This window comes from Blastomyces gilchristii, assembly GCF_000003855.2.
Source record: "Blastomyces gilchristii SLH14081 genomic scaffold supercont1.3, whole genome shotgun sequence".
Lineage (NCBI taxonomy): Eukaryota > Fungi > Ascomycota > Eurotiomycetes > Onygenales > Ajellomycetaceae > Blastomyces > Blastomyces gilchristii.
This window is the reverse complement of record NW_003101680.1, coordinates 500691-512601: the sequence shown is the minus strand read 5'-3', so window position 1 is coordinate 512601 and position 11911 is coordinate 500691. Positions and strand designations below refer to the sequence as shown.

Below are 11911 nucleotides of genomic sequence, written 5' to 3'. Positions count from 1 at the left end.
ACCTCTGGTATCACACATCTTAGATACCTAACTATACTCCGTATGGTGACCACTGGTGGGGCTGCCATGATACACGCTGATGCCACTACTCCATGCCCTCTTCATCACTGTAAACCATTAACCCATGTTTCCTCTACGCCTCTTAGCATGAGCGACCATGTCAAACATCTTAACTGCCCTTAGTTTTATTTAGCTTAACGTTTAAGGTTGAAACTCTACTTATTGAACGCCTAATCCGGAACTTGAATAACACCTGAACTCCTTTGGATATTCTCCACCCTTCTGTGTTTATTGAAACACAAAAACGTCTGTCTCCAACCCTTGCATGGCACGGGGGATGGTCCCTGCATCCTGCTGCGTCTCCTGCTGCATCTCCTTCTGCGTCTCCTGCATGGCGTGTGGTCCGTGTTGCCATGCTGAACGCGGAGCAGAAACACATGGCCGCCGTTCTCAGAACCTTGGGAAGAAACATCCCCAGCCTGGGGCAAATCTGGAGATTATCTTTCGTTTCATCCCTTTCATTCTCCTGGAGACTGGAGAATCTTTCTGAACTCTCTTGTCGAGTACCATATGGTCATGAGTTTACACCAGGGGTTTGACCCTAGGCACAAAGCCCAAGTGAATTTGTCTTTCTCGCAATAAGCTATTGGAGGTTATCGCAATTCGTCTTCTAGCGCCCATGTGTTCGTCTGTTCTTTCTCCTTATTTTTTACTTTCTTTATTTCAACGTACTACTAGGCACAAGACAGGGCCCTGAAATAACCCTCTATTATGGGTGGGTCCCAAGTCTGCTTTCTCTCCTGACCATCTTTTGTCTATAAAACACCACTCCCTGCATCTTCTCATTTTCGTTTCTTCTATTCTCATGCACAACAACCGATTCGATCAATTTCAACAATATTAGCAACATTAGCAACCTTCAATATACCGCAGCTCCCTCTTGCTACAGCTTCTTTTCCCTTTTACAACCCATCCAGCCTTTTACCCAAACTACAAAAGCAAACATGAAGTTCCTCGTTGTATTCCTCACCCTCATGACCGCCTCCGTGTGGGCAGTTGCCATTCCAGCACCCGAGCCACAGCCTGCTGTTGAGAAACCCAACGAGGGCGAATGTATGTCCACTCTCTCCTAACCTATAACATATTCGTTGCACTGTAGAATCCATGACGGTGGGCCCTTATTGACATAGTAACAGTCGTCGCGAAACGTTGGTGTACTCGCCCCGGTCAAGGTTGTTAGTGGCCTTCAACCCACAACAGCTATGGACTGCGCGGCAGTCGACCTGGAGCTCCAGGCCTCGGGGTCCTTCATGTTTTTCGCCTTGTAACCCGGTGCTACAAAGCGTAGGATGTCCCGATTTACTTGCACGTTATTCTTTTCACGATGTCAATATTCCTCTCCTCTGCGGCCCGTCAATCTTTTCGATTACCGACTTCGTACGGAACTCCAGACTCGGGATGTCGAATGGGGGTTGGTTTACGTATTTGGTTATTTTGTCTACTGTTTCCGCGACTCGTGGCTATTAATTTACGGTTGATTTCTTGTATGGGAGGGTACGCGTTTCAACCGACTTTGCTCTCTTTTAGCCAACACAAGGGGATGGGAATGTCCAGTTCAGTGAGACTTCCACAGGGGTGTCGACATCAATAAAGTCCGAGGTGGTTTCCGATGATATTTCTGTTCTTATTTTTTTCTTCATGGAGATAAATGTCAACAAAGGATCGTCCATGAAAGGAATACGAAAAGGGAATATCAACCTAAAATAGAAAACAGAATAACCGATACGGATCCGACACACCCACGAAAATACCACCTTCTTCTCACGCCTGAACACTATCTGCCAACGTTGAGAACGGAACCGAACAACAACAAAACAAAACAAAAACAAAAAAACAACCTAAACCCTGTTTTCTCTATCTTCGGTTACCCTGGCCTTCCCCTTGAGAGCACCCTCCCCTTTTATAATCAGCTCCCGAACTCGATCGTGGCACCTTTTTCACGAACGCTTGATATGCTTTATGCTTTATGCTCTATGCTTTGAACGCCAATTCCCCATACCCACATACTGATTCACGTGGCCAACTTCTGTCTATTCTGCTTGTCTTTGTTTTAGTGTTAGTCTACTTTTCGTTTCATTCTGTTCCACCAGCCCTTTCCAATCTGAATGACCCAGGCTCAAGTTTGACCTGTTTTCGCAAGCCTCCCCAACTCAACCCGTTCCTCCAGGTGGTTGTCTCACGCCCATTTTCTTGCGTTTGCACATTGGAAATCTGACCAGCAACGATCATTAGTCACATATACATTGTTATTATTAGGGACCAAATGTCCGCCGACTAAGAATCCCGGGCCATGTACATATGTCTATCCCTCTGAAAGTAAGCTGCCCTTTTTGGCTTTTGTTTATGTGCTTCCTGTGCGTACCAGAGGTATTCTTTTCTTGGGATAACGAATGTATGTATGTGTATATGATTGTAATAATGTATTGCTTGAGACATGAATCATTCCTTTTCCTTGCCTCGGGTAAAATGGCGGTGCCGATTTGGTCGAAGTTGTAGATAAAGTAGCTCAACTAAATTGTCAAAGAAGTATATTACTCTTCTATTATATCCCGAATTGAGATGGAAAGGGAGATGCGAAGCTGAAATCTGGCCAGTTCACCATGTCCTGGCTGTCTGAGCACCCTTCATTAAATCATCTTAACGTCTAATCTGTACCTTGAATCAATTTCTAGCAGCATCCATATCCGGCCCCTTCTTCATAAGCGTGACGGAGAGACAATTTAACATATGGGATGACTGGATATTTATTGCTTAATATATAATAATAGTTTATTTACCCTTCAGTTCGAGCGTCCGCTTCTTTGTCAACGCAGGTTGCATATTCGTGCATCGGGCATATTTATTATATTGCCTAGCTCTGGGGGTCGGTTATTTACTTAGCAACCTCCCTCAATAAGATTAAGAGATCGCGAACTCATTTCTTTAGTCTCATGTTCTGCTCTGACTGAAGGCATGGGTCAGGTAACAATTGCATCGACCCTTTTCAAGACGAGTATTTCTTTTCAATGGTTAGCTCAACCTTCACTCTCAACTTTTCAAGGCTGTATAACCGCGCGGACCTCATTCTTTTTTCGATTTACTGATTATTATTTCATTAACTGCTAACTAACCAACCGCAATGGTCTGCAATAGCTGAGGAGAAACAGAACCAGATCCCTTGTCTCCTTACTATGGAGAAGAGTTAAAATAAGTATAATTATGAGACCGGGCCGACCACTCTAAGACGCAATTCCCATTCGACTTGGGGATGGAACTAAGTCGCGTTCTATTCAGCAGCGAAGATCGAAGGTCTATTCAGCTGCTGCTTTCTCTATGCTCGATTCTGGGGGGCTTGTAGCTGAAAACTCATAAGGGCGATGGCCAAATTCCCAGTAACTAACCTCAAGGCCGATAACGCCTTGGATAACTCAATGAGCTTTACCCTCGATGACTCCATGCCCGGTGGGAAGCTTAAACGGGTGTGCATTGCAACATGATCTGGTGAGTGCATATATTGCATTTCTTAGCACAAAAAGCCTCTTTCTTACCTTCTGAGAAGAGTGCCTTGCGTACTGATCGTCTCATGCAGATGTACATGTACTACATATATACGTATAGGCCCTCGAACTCTACACCGGACCAGCATGCCTCCTGTGGGCCGGACAGCGAATATTCTTCTCAAATTCGCCGATTGATTCACTAGAATTGGCCACTTCACTCTCGCGATTGAGCGTGTCGATTCCTAGCCGATTGGTCGGTTGGTGATCGTGTTTATCTGGACGGGAATGATGGGAAGTGGAATTGCGTAGAGAACCTCGAACCACAGGTTGCGAAGGATTGCCAGTATGCTGGTGCCTATACCATTCCACTTTAAATTGTTTCTCTTTGTCGATTGGGTCTCCTGGTGAGATAGATACATGCTTTACTCAGCGTAAGGGGAGAGCGGTGGGGTGTGGTTAACAGACAGAGCATTAAATAAGTTCTAGTAGTTAAGTTATAACTTACGGTGTATAAAAGAATGTCTTTATATTCACTCAGATTTAATCAGATTTTGATGATTTTTCTCTGAACAGTCTAGTTGAGAGAGATGTCAAAGAATCAGAACCATACTAGATTTCAAATTAAGAGTAATGAAGAATTTTCTCAATGATATACTCTATACTACTTGAGATCTAGTAATAATCATAATAATCCTCGCCTTCAACCACCAACGACGTCATCAACCATAGATGTTAATAAATGGTGCCAAGACGCGGCTTGCTGCCCCCTGGCATATTTAGCCGCGCGGTTTTTTGGTACTATGTGAAATTCAATCATAGGAACGAATAACGGACCGGATAGAGGATTGAATGAGATTTGGACCTTCTAGAAATGCTGTCTTTTATTTCCGCATATTTTGATTAATGAACGAACACCACTTTTTTGGAAAACATATTGCTTTGTGGTTCCTGTATGCGCACAAAATGATGCAGCACTTATGAGATTCGCGCGACGGACGACATTAAAATCCTTCGGTCAAATAAATTGAAAAACAGAGATTTGAATGAACATGTCAGTGGAAATAATATCAAAGACCTGACTGGGGTGTTTTGGTTGAGTCTTTATTTTGTGCTGCAGAACTATCTATCCGGTTCCTAGGGCGTAAAAATCAAGTTCTTCATTGAAATTTGGAGGGCTTGATGTCGTATTCTTCTAATATGAGATGAGATGAACGGAGTGATAGATTGGAGATAGGAGATTTGATCCACACTTCCTTCGTGAAATTTAAGTTTTTCCCATTTTTATCATTCTAGTTCCCCGAGTTTCATATTGGAAATATGATAGAAAGAGAGAAAGAGCGAGAGAGATAGAGCGAGGAAATGGAATGATCCTATCTATATGTTGGAAGTAAAAGCGTCTTTGGCATTGGTATGAGCCGGGACAGTAGAAAAGGAGCAAATAAAAGGGGAAAATATAATAACGAAAAGGGGGAAACAATAAGGATGAATTAGGGGAAAACAGTTAAGGAAATAAAGTAAAGTGTATGTTAAGGGGTTGTAATGAACGGATTGGAAGACAATAGTAAATTGAAGCTGAGCATCGATTGTAAGGCAATATTGGGATATCCTGCGAACAAAGGAAAAAAGAACTGAAACCAATCACCGCGACTAGAGCGATAAAAATTGCGTCCTAAACACAAGCAATCAATCTGCAATTCAAAATTGTCCCTATAACCCGTGTGGAGGATCGAACTTGAGACAATTTGAGAGAAAAAAGGGGGGAGGGGAGTGTTTCAAACGCCGTTTATGTCCCAAAGAAGCAAAAAGCCCTAACTAATTTCTTTTCAATCAAACCTCAAGTCCCTTTCGATCAGCAAAATAAACACTATATTCAGAAGAGAGGAGACATTATCTACCTAACTAACCAACTTACCTAATTAGATAACTAAACAACTAGCTATAGCATCTCCTGCTCATCCAGCCAATGCGCCCGCCTAATCCCACAACCCATATACATGGTATTACTCCGCTGCTCGAACGCGCCGTACTGATTCTCCATCGGCTGCAGTAGCAACTCTGCCTCTGACACACCTTGTCCGTGTCCCTGCTGCTGACCTTGCTGGTCGTGATGACCCCACCAATCATGCCCTTTGTACACCGGGTCAACGGCCGGTTTGTACGACGAGAGTGCCGGTGTCCCAGCAGCAGCAGTACCGGCAGCAGCACCGGCAGCAGCACCAGCAACAGAAAATTGCGATGCCACCGCGAACGCCTGTTCGCACGCATCCCTGGCGGCTGATGCGTTATATTCGCGCTGTGCGAGGGCCTCGTAGCCAGACATAACGTATGGTTCTGCGTGTTCATGTTGGTTGTGATCGACTCCGGTTGCACTCCGCGTATCTCGATCCATACTATCCACGTCGGTGGCCATGGCGTCCTGGGAAGAAAAGTGCATGTTAGACGGCAGGGACGAAGTTGACATCTGACTCCCTTTGCCAGCACTCGGCCGTGAAATCTGCCATAGTTCGATCAGGCGCGACTTCTGGTCCACGTCTGCTTGCGTGAAGAGGGTCAGCTGAGATGGGAAGAGGGCGGTTGGGTCCACGTTGTGTTGGAATAGCATTTCTTCTGCTGAGATTCCTGCCTGCTGCATCGCGTGCAGGGTGGCGGAAAGCGTCGTTGACCATGCACCCGTGCCGGGGAGCTGGTGGGCGGAGTGATGGTAGTGCTGAGATATGCTGTAGGCTATTGGGCGGGGGATGGAGGTGGAGGGGGTAGAAGGGGGTGAGGGGGACATATCAGGGGTCGGGGGTATAACTGCAGGTACCATTGATTGAGGAGGGCTTGCGGTGTTTTGATTTGGGTTGGAGATACCCGCCACACTCATCTGCCGGGCAAAGAGGATGGCTAGGTCGTCTTGCATTTTGGAATCGCCCTCCGCAGCGGATAGGCCACACTGCAGGGAAACAAGTTAGTGGGGGGGGAAAGGGGGGCGGATTAGGGAGTATCTGGCTTCTCGAGGAAAGAAAGAAGGAAAATGAAAATGAGAAGAAAGACATTGTAAGAAGAGGTGAAAAAGATTACCTGACGGCAGTAGGGGTTTTCAGCGAAGGCAGCCAGGGAATTTGAGATCTCGGAATCGTGACCGCAGTAAGTACAGTGATGAAGCACTGAAGAAGACATAGTTTCTATTCTGCCTGAGGTGCCCCTTTTGTTCTTTTGTTCTTCCAGAGTAAATAAAGGGGAGGTATCTAAGAGATGAGAAAAAACGATTTCTCTCCCTTCTTTTTCAAGAGGGGGGCGGAAGGGATGGAATATGGAGGGATGGAAGGATGGAGATAGAGAAGATGACTGGTAGCGAAGTAGAAATCTGTATCTTGTATCTTGTATCTTGTTTCTTTTTGAGACTATGATAACACCTAAGCTAGCTAATTATCGTAGTTATATCTAAACTGGCGGGATTCCACCGAGTCCTTGATGTCCAGCGGTTAGAGAGAGATTGTGGCGGCCAGAATCCAGGAGAGGAGGGCGTTCAGACGACAATCCAGGGAAGTCCAGTCCAGAGGGTCCGGGCTAGGCAGCTGAGATATCAAGAGAAAAATGGAATAGAAAGCGAGGGATAATGTCAGGATTAGATGTGGTGATTTTGAAGAACGAATAAAATAGAGGTGTGGTTGAAGGTTGAGGTTGAGAGAAGTCAACAACAAACATCTGAGAAATAACAAATGAGGGGCAGATGGAAATTGAAGAAAATGCTGCAAGATTCAACGGTGGCGCTGCTAGGTGACGTGGTTGGGCAGCGAGTTTATTGGATGCGACTCTGACTTCAAAAAGGTTACCTATATTTATCCTGCCAGGAACTTGGAACTGTGTGTTATATATATATATATATATATAAATACATATATAAAATATACATATATGAACCCTATGTCCTTCTCTCCCTCTATCTCCGTCCCATAAGGTCTCAAGGAAGAACTCCGATTTACTCTGTATATTTCTCTATTAATCCCCCCCGGCAATACCCACTGCCAGCCGGGCCAAGAGATAGTTATTGATAAATTGGCCACAGGAAAGCCGAGGATTGTGCACACTTTCAACCACCTTGACAGATTACTCCGTTAAGAGTAGCTTGCCGACAGTGCGAGTGCGAAAACCCGTATGGATTTAATAATACCCTTCTAGTGCCTTATGGCCTCGCTTTGCCTGCGCTGCAATGTCCGGGTCTTGGAAGGGGATGCTCAACTAGACGGCGTTTAGTTCAGCAGATGGGCGTGGTTGTTGTCGAGAGAAAGGCCATGATGATAACTAACTAATCATAACGCAATCTTTTTTTTTCTTCCTCTCCTGTTCCCTTTTCCTTTGCTCCGACTCGAGACTTGAAACTTCTTCCCAGATTCTTCAACACTCAGCTTCAGCAAGACTTCAAGATAATCTGCTGACTCACGCAATAATCCCCCTCCTGGAATAGTTACTCTCCTGGGAAAACCTGTAGAAAACATACGCTCTTGATTGAGACTGCTGCAACTTTGGTTGAAATGACCAGCACCCGCCCTAGTCACTGGTCCCTCGAAAGGGAATTCGATAGTATCCATGGAGGGCGAAATCGCTTTGACATATTTATGGTATCGAGAGCATACTGTTAGACTTGTCTGGTGGAATCTCGCATCTTCATGAAAATGTGTGAATGGTGGCAGTCCAACTCGTCGTATCCTGGTAAAGGGAGGATGCTGTAAACGTAGGCTTGATACAACAATCTAGAACCGGCTGCCGATTGGATTTGAATCAGGGTAACTATCGCTCTCACTAGGATCTTTGGTTAGCTCCAACAATAGGGATTTCTCCTCGAGCATCATGAATTGTCATGGATCTTGATCTGATCGATCTGATATTAGAACTGGATCGAAATACCGTGCTTAATCAGCCACATCACATGACCCAGAGGCAGCAATCCCGTGACGCGTGAGCTCAACCTCCAGCTCCGAGCGAAAGAGCGCAGATATACAAGATACAAGACCTTGAAGCCGATATCATTGCTTAGACCTGGGCTCTTGAGACATTCCTTCTCTTACTGCTGCATCCCACCCTGTTATCTCCCTCACAACTGTTCCTCCTATCCCACTACACCTCCCGAATCCCTCTCCTCCCATCATTAGTCGCAGACCACAGCTCCAGATATGGTATGCTTTCCCAACACCTTCCACCCTACCTAATACACGAGCTTCAAGAAACCAGCAACTAATTCGCCCCACCTCACCAGACGTCCATAGGCACCGGCTACGATCTTTCGAACTCTATCTTCTCTCCCGATGGCAGGAATTTCCAGGTACCTCGCCCTCTTTCGTCCGCCAATGAACCCTCCATCACGCAATAACGCAAACAAAGCAGCTATTCTGACGGGGTGGAAAATGCTTGAATTGCAAACATCATAACAGGTCGAATACGCAGTGAAAGCAGTAGAGAACGGCGGCACATCCATAGGAATTAGATGCAAAGATGGCGTTGTTCTGGCCGTTGAGAAGATCATAACGTCCAAACTCCTCAAACCCGGCGCTAATAAGCGCATATTTACCGTCGATAGACATATTGGAATTGTCAGTCCTCTTCCTCGTTATACACTTTTTTTTTTCTACTCTGTGGCCCCGGATATACCTCACCGCTAGTGGCTAACGCATTCTGTGTGGGAATATAGGTATCCTCAGGCCTCCTCCCCGACGGCCGGCATTTCGTATCCAGAGCCAGAGACGAAGCCGACGATTGGAGATTTACATACAAAGGCCCCATTGCCACACATGTCCTCGCTAGCAGATTAGGCGGTTATGCACAAGCATATACCTTATACTCCAGCGTGCGGCCGTTTGGTGTCACCTCTATCATTGGTGGCTGGGATTCGGAGCTGGAGCTCCCCGTGGACGGACAGGTGGGATCCGGCCCCAAGTCTGGCGCTGGTGGGAAGGTTGCGAATTCCAAGGCTGGTGGGCCAGGGTTGTATATGATTGAGCCGAGTGGGCTTTACTGGGTGTGTAGCTTTCATAGCCCTCTTACTTTGTTGCTTAATCAACCCTCCTTCTCCATTCCGTTTATAGAGAATCATTTCTGACAGCAGACGTGAACAAAAACCAGGGCTACTACGGCGCCGCAACAGGCAAGGGGCGCCAAGCTGCCAAAGCTGAGCTAGAGAAACTTGACCTGGCCTCAGGTAACTTCACACTACTAGAAGGTGTCAAGGAGGCCGCCCGTATCATATATGTTGCGCATGAGGATAGCAAGGATAAAGACTTTGAGCTGGAGATGACGTGGATTAGTGCTGCGGATGGGCCAACGAAGGGCCGCCATGAGGAGGTGCCGAAGGAGTTGCTTGAAGAGGCTATTCGGGATGCTAAGAAGGCTATGGAGGGAGAGGATGAGGACGAGGAAGAGGAGAAGCAAGGGGAGGGTGAGGGCGATAAGATGGAGGAGTAGTGGATTTTGGGTTTGGTTCTCTTTAATGTCGTGTTAATCCAAGAAATATTTTGTCTGCAAAGTTGAGCTCTTTTTTCATGGTTGTGCGCTGCGCTCTACTTTCTTATAAGATCCTCTAGATATAAAAAAATAAATAAATAAAATAAAAAAATAAATCTTTCGATTGTCTTTTCCCTCATATGACAAAACAAATTGATACAAAAACAATTCCAGATAAATTTTAACGTACAAACCAACCCTCCGTCCGTTCCCTTTTCAATTCCCTACAAAAACCTCCCCTCCGCCCACCCCCTCCTCTTCACCCCAAGCTCAACCGCCGCCCGCCCCCAATCCTCCCCATGATTATGCGCCGCACTCCCCTTCCCATCGGCCAACCCAGCCCTGACCAGCCCTTGCTCCTCCGTAAGCACCGTCAACAGCCCAAAGATAACCGGCACGCTCTTCTCTATCTGCAGGCGCATGAGGCCGTTCGAGACGGCATCGGCGATGTATTCGAAGTGCATTGTTTCGCCTTTTATCAGGACGCCGATGGCGATCAGGGCGTCGAAGGGGGCTTGTGAGGATGCTGATGTCGATGCGGGTGTTTGGACGGGGGAGGACGAGGTGGGGGTGTCGATGGATGTGCGGGTTGGCGGGGGTGCGGTGGCGGAGAGGGTGTCGGCGGTTGCGGTGCCGGGGATTCGACAGGGCGTTGCGGCCTTGGTGGCTTGGAGGACGGAGCCGGTGTAGATACTGTTTTCGTTATATCGGATATCAGTAGTTGTAATATATGGGAATTGGAATACGCAAACGAGATGGGGATTCGTTGGGTATATATATATATATATATATATCCAATGTGAAACCCATCCATTATTCAAAATGATATCAATATGATCCAAGCATGCTTGACAATCAAATCACCCAACATATAGCATAACATAACATAAGATAATATAATAAAATAATGGAAAAAATGGGAAACAGGGGGGAAAACACACGTTTCAACAGCAACCGGCAACTCCCAGCTCCCCGGCACACTCTGCGTCACGATATTCCCCTCCGCAACCCCCGCCGCCAACAACGCCTTCTTCGCTCCATCTACCAGCGAATGGATGATCCTGTCGTTCCACCGGGCGTGGACAATGGCGATGCGGAGGTTTGAGCCTATATTTGTTTTGTTTACGTTAGTATCAGCGGTATGTTGGGTGTAGAAGGGGAGGTGATCAGGGCCCGGGGGAGGGAGGGAGATGGGGGTTCTAATCATATCGATGTGTGGTGGGGTGGGGTGGGGTGGTGGTGGATTTACCGTCGTGTACTTCGGCGGTGCCGGGACCTTTGAGGGCGGTGGACATTTTTTAGAATTGGAATTATAATTGGAATTGGAATTGGATATAGGCTGATGATATAGAGGAATGTGAGTATGGCTGAGCGTTGGGTTAGCTGGGATGTTGATAGTTGCGGAGCAGGGGCGGAGAGGCGGGGTTACTAAGCGCCCGAATGTTACAACTTGAGATAGGCGATAAATAAATACCGGATATTATTATGTATATATTAATGACATGACATGTAATATGTAGTCAATTGGCATCTCCCATATCCGCATATTATAGTGAAAACACTTAACACCGCAAGAAGGCATACATAGTGGAGCTGATGGTGTATGTAATATATATATTCCTCATCCACACGAAAGGTAAATACTGAACGGGAGACAAGAGAAAGGAATATATTAAGCACGGCACAAGGAAGCCAGATAACTAAACTGTACCTAGGGGCTTTTCGGGGTTTAAAAAAGTAAAAATATAGCCGGCAATTAATTACATCAAACCATTACACGCACGCAAAGCATCTCGGTGAAATAAAACAGGAAAAAAAAAGAACACAAGAAGCAATCAAATCAGGAAAAACCCCACTCACTCCAAGGCTCCAGACCCCAGTTCCTCCCCATC

At 46.2% G+C, this 11911-nt stretch overlaps 3 protein-coding genes across 6 annotated transcripts; 1 reads left to right on the top strand and 2 right to left on the bottom strand.

Moving 5' to 3' along the window:
- Positions 1-3907: 3907 nt before the first annotated feature.
- On the bottom strand, positions 3908-8395 carry BDBG_01709. 4 transcript variants are annotated; one of them, XM_031720449.1, is made up of 5 exons: positions 7966-8370; positions 7832-7906; positions 6603-7763; positions 4045-6474; positions 3908-3959 (listed from the first exon to the last, which is right to left on the bottom strand). In XM_031720449.1, the coding sequence occupies exons 3-4, from the start codon at positions 6699-6701 to the stop codon at positions 5476-5478; spliced, it is 1098 nt and encodes a 365-aa protein (XP_031576645.1). In that variant the 5' UTR covers positions 6702-7763; positions 7832-7906; positions 7966-8370; the 3' UTR covers positions 3908-3959; positions 4045-5475. The 4 variants fall into 4 exon arrangements, with proteins under 4 accessions (XP_031576645.1, XP_002627038.1, XP_031576646.1 ...); XM_031720450.1 differs by lacking the exon at positions 3908-3959 and having other exon boundaries at positions 4176-6474; positions 7832-8395; XM_031720451.1 differs by lacking the exon at positions 3908-3959 and having other exon boundaries at positions 4184-6474; positions 6603-7917; positions 8023-8370.
- BDBG_01708 (20S proteasome subunit alpha 7) lies at positions 7454-10154 on the top strand. The gene is made up of 5 exons (XM_002626991.2): positions 7454-8698; positions 8779-8844; positions 8954-9112; positions 9211-9537; positions 9642-10154. Exons 1-5 carry the CDS (start codon positions 8696-8698, stop codon positions 9978-9980), a joined length of 894 nt encoding a protein of 297 aa, XP_002627037.1. The 5' UTR covers positions 7454-8695; the 3' UTR covers positions 9981-10154.
- Positions 10155-10243: 89 nt separating this feature from the next.
- BDBG_01707 (6,7-dimethyl-8-ribityllumazine synthase) lies at positions 10244-11314 on the bottom strand (the record flags this gene model as incomplete). Its single annotated transcript, XM_002626990.1, has 3 exons — positions 10244-10712; positions 10961-11126; positions 11269-11314. 3 exons carry the CDS (start codon positions 11312-11314, stop codon positions 10244-10246), a joined length of 681 nt encoding a protein of 226 aa, XP_002627036.1.
- Between the last annotated feature and the right edge of the window lie 597 nt (positions 11315-11911).